At 36.3% G+C, this 8,354-nt stretch overlaps 1 protein-coding gene across 1 annotated transcript; it reads left to right on the forward strand.

The window, feature by feature from the left end:
• The first annotated feature begins 6,150 nt into the window (after positions 1-6,150).
• Positions 6,151-8,029, forward strand: LOC145061770 (cytochrome P450 710A11-like). Its single transcript, XM_079009331.1, has one exon. The coding sequence runs from the start codon at positions 6,321-6,323 to the stop codon at positions 7,839-7,841; it is 1,521 nt and encodes a 506-aa protein (XP_078865457.1). The 5' UTR covers positions 6,151-6,320; the 3' UTR covers positions 7,842-8,029.
• The last annotated feature ends 325 nt before the right edge of the window (positions 8,030-8,354 follow it).

Here is an 8,354-nt window from a genome sequence, read left to right on the forward strand (position 1 = left end):
TGACGATGACATCCAAAATGTTTTAAAAGTGAATAAAAATACATTTCTTTAGAAATGCTTTGATAACGTATTTATCATATTTTACTGGGAACAAATTCCGCAACACTTTTATGTAAAATGTTACTCTGAATTTCAAACAAGCATAAACAAAATCGGTCTTTTCTGGCCGTGAAAATGGGGATGTCACAATTGGTCCAAAGTCTGCTGGTAATCCATGGGCAAACTTGTTGACCTTGGAAAGCTCAGTTGGAACTAGTTAAGGAAGAAGCTTCATTTTCTCCGTAAAACTTGCAGCATACTCGGTGACACTCATCCTTCCCTTCTTTAGATTCTGGAACTCATTGTTGATCTCCAGAAGATCCTACATAAAGCAATACTGCATTTTCAGTTACACCAGGAAATCTTACCAAGACATCTTGCTTGCTTCTCCCTTGGGCATCGTGTTAGCTAGTAGCTTCCACCAGCTCAGTACTCCAGAATTTAACAGAGGGATCGCGAGAGCGGTCTTCTGTTTGCTGCTACACTCGCAACTCTCAAACATTGTCTCCATCTCGGAGATCCAGTCCATAACTTCCATCGGTGTTGGGCTTCCAGAAAGACACGGTGGTTTAGATGTCATGAAATCCTTGTACTTGCATCTACGTCCGTCATTTCCTCCATCCTGATCGTTTCGTCTAACTATCGGTGGGTTGGCTTGGCCAACCGTCCCACTGTAGTTTCCTCCTTCTGACTGCCCATCATTCAGCTCGGGCTGTTCAATAGGCAACGTAAGTTCCTCTCGATTTTGTTGAAGTAAACGCCTTGTTTCCTTCATTTGACGATCCAACATCATTTTCATCATCCCTTATACCCCGACCATCGTGATTGGCTCAGGTGCGGTTACTACAACATGTATTTGTTCAGCCACTGGGGGTTGTTGATTCCTATCTCCATTCGCATTCCAGACTCCACTTCGGGTTCTTGTCATTTTGATCTATACACCAGATCAGATGTTCGGTGCGAAATGACGAGAATTAAGATATGAAAGATTTTATTTACGAATGACGTGTAAAGCAATTAAATCAATGATACAATTTATCATTATCATAAATTTAACCTTATCCATTTTACTTGGTAAGAAAATTCAAATCAAATTTTACAAATAATTAATTGATCACAAAATCTCATAATTATCTTCAAATTTTACAATTATCTTTCAGTTAGATGAGGATATCCATTACCATATTCGAAAATTCGGATTTAATTAGAAAAAACAACTTATGGTAATTATCCAAATCCAATTTAGGCCAAAAAAAATCCGAAAATCTGCCAACAGACGAGTCTCCACATCATGTCATGCCATAACATGTCGTGGAAGACCAACACGTCGTGTTCATCAGGCAGAGCCAAAAACGATTTTTCTTTTAGCATTGAACAATTCACAAATGCATCAAATATAACATAAAAACACCCTAAGCTCTGATAACACTGATGGGTTTTGAGCATTACAACATTCCTATGGTGCGCATGCAACCCTAATTGCTTTGGATCTAGGTTTTTCTTAAGTTATACATGTATAATAATTTTCCAAAGCAAAACCCTAATCTAGCATACATATTTTCGAAATCAATAACTAAACCAAAGTTAGAAGAATACCTTTTCCATGTTGATTGGTTGATCTTGACCTTCAAGAGCTTAGTGCCCTTCAAGAGCTTAGTGCCTTAATTGTTGTACATCTAATGGAGTCACAAACCCCACAAGCAATAGATGTACAAGAGAGAGAGTGAGAGAGGATGGAGGCTTATTGAAATCGGCTAGGGTTCTCTTAGAAGCATAGGGGGCCGAATTCTATAAGCCATGGGGTCTATTTATACTTATGGCTGCTAGGGTTTTAGGTGGAAACCCTAATTTGAGTACTTAAGCCTTAAGCAGCCCATGGACAGCTTCTAGAATAATCCTTGGACGAATTCTATATGGTCTTCCCATAGATTTCGTCCAACCTTTATTCCAAGGTGATCCATCAACCGAATTGCAACTATCATTGATTTGCAATATCTTTCTCCGTTCTTTTAATCGGTCTCTTTTGATCACTAAATCAATTCCAAATTAACTTCTGATCAATACTAATTAAATAATATGATTTCTCAATTAATATATTATTCTTATAATATATTAATAAATCATTTATCAACCTCTTTCTCATAATTCATCCTATCAAGTTGCTTTGGTGAAGGCAACCCAAAAGGATCATGCTACTATCAGGTCAAGTACATATCAATTATAGTTATGGGCTTAGACACCTAATCCAACATAAACATCTTATGTTATATTTTAAATATTTTTACTCAAACTCTAAGTGATATGATTTTTTGCAAAAATGTTATTTAACATGTAAAAATAATTTTCATACATCAAACATAACATACAAGAACATAAAATAAACATCACAAACATGCATTAAAGCATATATGCATAAACCAATCAATTCTAGTGATATTTTGTGAGCCAACACAAAATGCCAAGTCCATTCCTAAGGGACATTTAAGGGACCAAAATCTTCTTGTAATGTTGTTGTTGAAGCTCTCACTTGATGAAACATCCATTGCTTGCAAAGGTAGAAAAGCTTCTTGAAACGTAAATGATTCAGCAATGCAACACTTTTTAAAAAAGGTTGCAGAAAGTGTTGTATCTTTCGCAACAGCCATCAGTGACAACTTTAGGACACTTTTTAGAAAACTGTCACTAACATTGTTGTACACTTATTAAGGCCAAAAATTACCTTTTGGTCTTCAAAAAAAGGCTCAATCTTCATTTATTGTTACATTTTTGTACAAATAAATAATCTCTAAAAACTAATCTATCACTATACAAAATAAACCAAGAAAACTAATCTATTTAATTTATTGCATACCATATGAATATATAAATACTACAACCATTTTTAACAAAACAACCAACACAATAAACACAATGGTCCATGGTTAGTTTATGCACATCATACATATATCAACTATAATAACAAACAACTCTTTGCTTTTTCTATGTCAAGTTTTATACAACAAAAATACATATAAAATGGTTATATATATAAAAATAAACAACTTTAACCAAGAAGTTGCCAAAGAAGATAAATATGGATTTTTCTTAACCAAAAGAAATTTATGCTTTTTTTCCAAAAACCAAAGGTTATCAAACATAAAAAATCATTCTAACATATAAAAAGATGCCTTTGATACCACTGATGGGTTTTGATACAAAATATAAGTTTGCTTTTCACAAAAACCGCAACAGAAGACTTTAAAAATAACAAGTTTATTTTTAGTTCATAACAAAACCAAACCATTAAGAATCTGTTTATAGAGGTTAAAATGAAATAAAATAACCAAAAAGTTTTAAGAATGATAACATTTGAAGCCTTTGAACCTACTTGGTTTTGGGATGTTAATGAAGATAGCAAAAATCAAAGATTATGGTTTCTCTATGTGTATCCACCATCAAGAGTAAGGCACTTGGAATGTTATTTCATTCTTGTATTCTTGAGTGTCTTAAGCCTTTAAGTGCTTAACTCAAATAAGCACTAAAGGAGACAACTCAAGAGGACTTTAAACCACCAAACTAAATTCAAAAGTGAAAGAGGAGAAGGAAGAAGAGAAGCTACGGCTTCTTGCTTCTATTTGAGAGAAATTGTGCAAGACTTAAAGAACTAGCTCAAAACTCATGCAAAGTAAGGGTTTTACATTAAAATACTCCAACGTATTTCTAGCCTTTAGAAGCCTGGGGAGACAAAGCATGGAGGTTGACAAACAACCTCCACATTTTATAAACTCTAAGTTTATAAAATATAAACTTTGTCTTTAGATTAAAGTCAAAAGAATCCAACTAGTACAAAAGGTTGTGCATGAGTTATTAATTCACACATTATGAAATAATAGTTACACTCTCTTATAATTATAATTTTCACGAAACAATAATTATTCCTTAATTAAATTACAAGAATTGATATTATCTATTAATAATCATATTAATAATAAATATACAAAATGTGTGAAATTGATAAAGATATGACCATATGGAATCATATATTATTAGCAATGTCACTCAATAATGATTCTTGGATATATAGATTCAACAAAAAAACACCAATCTTCTCCAAATGGTGCGTCTAAGTCATATCTAGGCTCAAAAAAAGATTTGATAATTTTTTTTTATTTTTTTCGAAATTTGAATGTATGCACAATGAGCAATCATATAGAGTGTTTATGAGCACAATCAACAGTCATATGAAATGCAGATGTGCACAATCAACATCTATATGAATTGCTGATAAGCAATCAACAGTCAATATGACTGCTGATTGTGCTCATCAGCAGTCCATATGACTGTTGATTGTATTCATCCACAATCATACAAAAAATCAAAAAAAAACCGTCAAATCTTTTTTTTAAGCCTAGATATGGCTTAGATCCACAATTTGGAGAAGATCGATGTTTTTGGTATTGAAAAATGATGATCTAATTATGAGTTCGCAAGTTCTCACAAATCTTTTGTTTCTCAAAAGACCTCTCTCTCTCTCTCTCTCTCTCTATATATATATATATATATATATATATATATATATATATATATATATATATATGGGATAATGAATTCAGAGGGTAACATACTTTAGCTTTTGGTGACATTTGATCATTAAATTATTTTTCGTGATTTATTAACCCTTGAACTTGTTGAAACGTATTCATTATACCAGTATGACCGGTAATAGTGGGTTTTGCCGGTTTCCAGCGTTGTTTCCGGAGATACTTGGGGTTTCCGGTCAAACTCGATTTTCCGGTAATAGGGTGTTTTTTCGGTGTAAACACGAGAGGCAACAACCTCTTGCTCCTCTCCTTTCTGTCAAGTGAAACAACCAAACACCCCTGAAGATTGTTGCTACCCTCTTTCTCTCTCGCATTTTCCTGCCAAAACAGAAAAGAAGAAGGCAACGATGAAGTTGTTGGAGCAGCCCCCCTTACTTGTTGTTGTTTCTCGTTTTTCTTCCTTCAAATTAGTTGCCACCCGCTGAACCCACCGAGGCTAACAGCAGCTCCGCTGCCTGTGCGTTTCTTTTTCTACTCTTGTTTTCTCTGTGTACATTATCTCGTTTTCATTGTAGTCTCCCCCTCCTTTGCCTCTGCAGAAGAGGGCGACATCGAGGTTCTTTGGGCTTACTCGAAAGAGATCAGCAAACGAATACTTGATTACATGAAATCCAGATCTGCTTTTCCGGATACAGCATCACCGGAAATGGCCTCCGCCTTCTTCGCCTCTAGAGTTTGTTTTCGGATTTACAAATTTCTAGGGTTTTGGTTTTCATGAGGTTATATTCATATCAATTTTTTTGATTTAGAATCAATTTCCAGATCTGTTTTTGATTTCAATGTTTGGATTTCTAAGATGTTTTGAAAAAAAAAAATGGTTCTCGACTTCTATTCTTATATGCTTATTTTGATTCAAGGAAATCGAACTTTATCGTACGTCGGAGATTTCGTCGCAAACAACGCCGTAAAATCGAGTTTGACCGGAGTAGATAACTGAAAAACTCATGTTTAGTCGAAAACAACGTCGGAAATCGGAAAAACCCACTATTATCGGTCATACTTGTATAATATATACATTTCAACAAGTTCAAGGGTTAAAAAAACACGAAACATAATTTAGTGACCAAATAAGACCAAAAACTAAAATAGATTATCCTCTCAAAGTCATTATTCTTATATATATTGTTTAAGTAATTAAAGCCTGTTCCCAATGACATCTTGTGTTATTTGGTTTGTTTCAAGAAAGAATTAGCTTTTAAGAAAATGTGTATGTGGTAGGTTTTAAAATATAAATTAGTTGTGGTTTTGGTTTTGGTTCTTGTGATATGTAAAATGAATATTCTTAAAGTAGTTATCAGGTACCTTTTTTAAGTTTTTTAGTTGAAATTATTATTATTTTTATTATTGAATATCTAAATAGAATAATATCTATAATTTTATTTTTCTTATATATTAACAAAAATATAATTTTATACAATGTAACCATATTGTTAACCAATATAAGCATCCACAGTTATCGAATGCTGACAAGCGAAGGCGGCCACAACAGCCATTGTCGTCAACGAAAACAGCTATAAAAACTCCACCTCAAACACCCCTTTTTGTAGCTGTATCAAAACCCCACAACTTTTTCACCATCTTTCCTCCATTAAAACCACCGTCCGCCTCCGCAGTCCTTATTTGAATCAAAAGCCCAACTCTTTTTTCCGTTTTCCATATTTATAAATAATAATCCCCCACGATTTCCATCCCCAATCAAAAATGGACTCTATTTCCGCCATATTCATGTGGCTAGCTCCATACATTCTATCCATGGCTGCATTTCTGATTTTCTTAGAGCAAATCAATTACTTGAAGAAGAAAAGATCCGTCCCTGGTCCGAGTTTAGTGTTGCCGTTCATCGGAAACGCAATTTCACTCGTCCGGAATCCCACCGAGTTCTGGGACCTTCAATCCGCCATGGCTAAATCCTCCGACATGGGGTTTTCCGTCAACTATATAATCGGAAGATTTATCGTCTTCATCCGTTCCACCGACCTTTCTCACAAAGTCTTCGCTAACGTCAGACCCGACGCCTTCCACCTCGTCGGCCACCCATTTGGTAAAAAGCTTTTCGGCGAGCATAACCTTATTTACATGATGGGTCAAGAACACAAGGATTTACGACGCCGTATTGCCCCCAACTTCACCCCTAAAGCTCTTTCAACTTACACACAGCTTCAACAATACACCATCCTCAAACACCTTAAATCATGGATGGAGTCGCCGGAATCCAACACTAAACCCTTTCCTCTCCGGTTGCTCTGCCGCGACATGAATTTAGAAACCAGTCAGAATGTTTTCGTTGGCCCGTATTTGAGCGGAGATTCAAGGAAGAGATTCGAAGTGGATTACAATTTCTTCAATGTCGGATTGATGAAACTACCGATTGATTTACCGGGAACTGCTTTCAGAAACGCTAGATTAGCAGTGTCGAGACTCATCGAAACCCTCGGCGTTTGCGCGGAGGATAGTAAAACAAAGATGAAAACCGGCGAGGATCCTACTTGTTTAGTCGACTTCTGGATGCAAGACACACTCCGTGAAATCGCCGCCGCGGAAGAAGCTGGAGAAAAACACCCACCACCGCACAGCAACAGCACCGAGATCGGCGGTCACCTCTTCGACTTCCTATTCGCGTCACAAGACGCCTCCACCTCCTCCCTCCTATGGGCGGTGACGTTACTCGACTCCCACCCGGACGTATTGGAGAGGGTAAGAACAGAAGTCTCCGGTATATGGACTCCGGAATCCGATACACTGATCACGGCGGAGCAGCTGAGGGAAATGCGGTACACGGAGGCGGTAGCGAGGGAGGTGGTCAGGTACAGAGCACCGGCGACATTGGTTCCACATATCGCCGGCGAAGACTTCCCGCTAACGGACACTTACACGATTCCCAAAGGTACAATCGTTTTCCCATCCGTGTATGAATCTTCATTCCAAGGGTTCATTGACGCAGACCGGTTCGACCCGGACCGGTTCATGGAAGAAAGACAAGAGGACCGGGTTTACAAGAAGAACTACCTGGCATTTGGAGCTGGGGCCCACCAATGTGTCGGACAGAGGTATGCAATTAATCATCTGGTTCTGTTTATTGCGATGTTCACATCGTTGTTTGACTTCAAGAGAGATCGAACGGACGGCTGCGATGAGATCACGTATGTCCCTACCATCTGTCCACGTGACGATTGCAAAGTTGTATTATCACTTAGATGTAGACGATTTCCAAACCTCTCGTGAGTATAAAAATTAAAACATGTTGTTTGTGTTGGAGTTGGATTTATACAATTGTTGGGTTGTGATTAGGTGGTCAACGATGGATGTCTCTCATTTCATTTGTTACAATTTGTAATAATTTTATTTTGAATTTTGATTTCTTCAATGGTAAATGGGTGGATTGATTAAATAATACACAAAAATTGTTTCAATGGTGGTGTTTAACTGTTTGCCAACGGTATACAATATGATTCGATATCCAATAATATATAAAACAAATTATAAGATATTGAATATGTCGGTGTAAAATGTCGTATAACCTTTTGCCAAGTTTCTAAAATCATGAGCACTCGAAACTCGATCTTTATGATTCAGCTATCCTAAATACAACCTCAGAGACCATGTTTTAAAAACCGATTTTTATTTGAATTCGTCTACTGATCGGTTATTGGTTTGACTGGTTAAATTAGTTCGAGCTTCAACAATTTTTATATATTTTATATTTCCTACATACATATGTATATAAAATCAAGATTT

Source organism: Lactuca serriola, chromosome 7 (assembly GCF_051521515.1).
Source record: "Lactuca serriola cultivar US96UC23 chromosome 7, Lser_US96UC23_V15, whole genome shotgun sequence".
Lineage (NCBI taxonomy): Eukaryota > Viridiplantae > Streptophyta > Magnoliopsida > Asterales > Asteraceae > Lactuca > Lactuca serriola.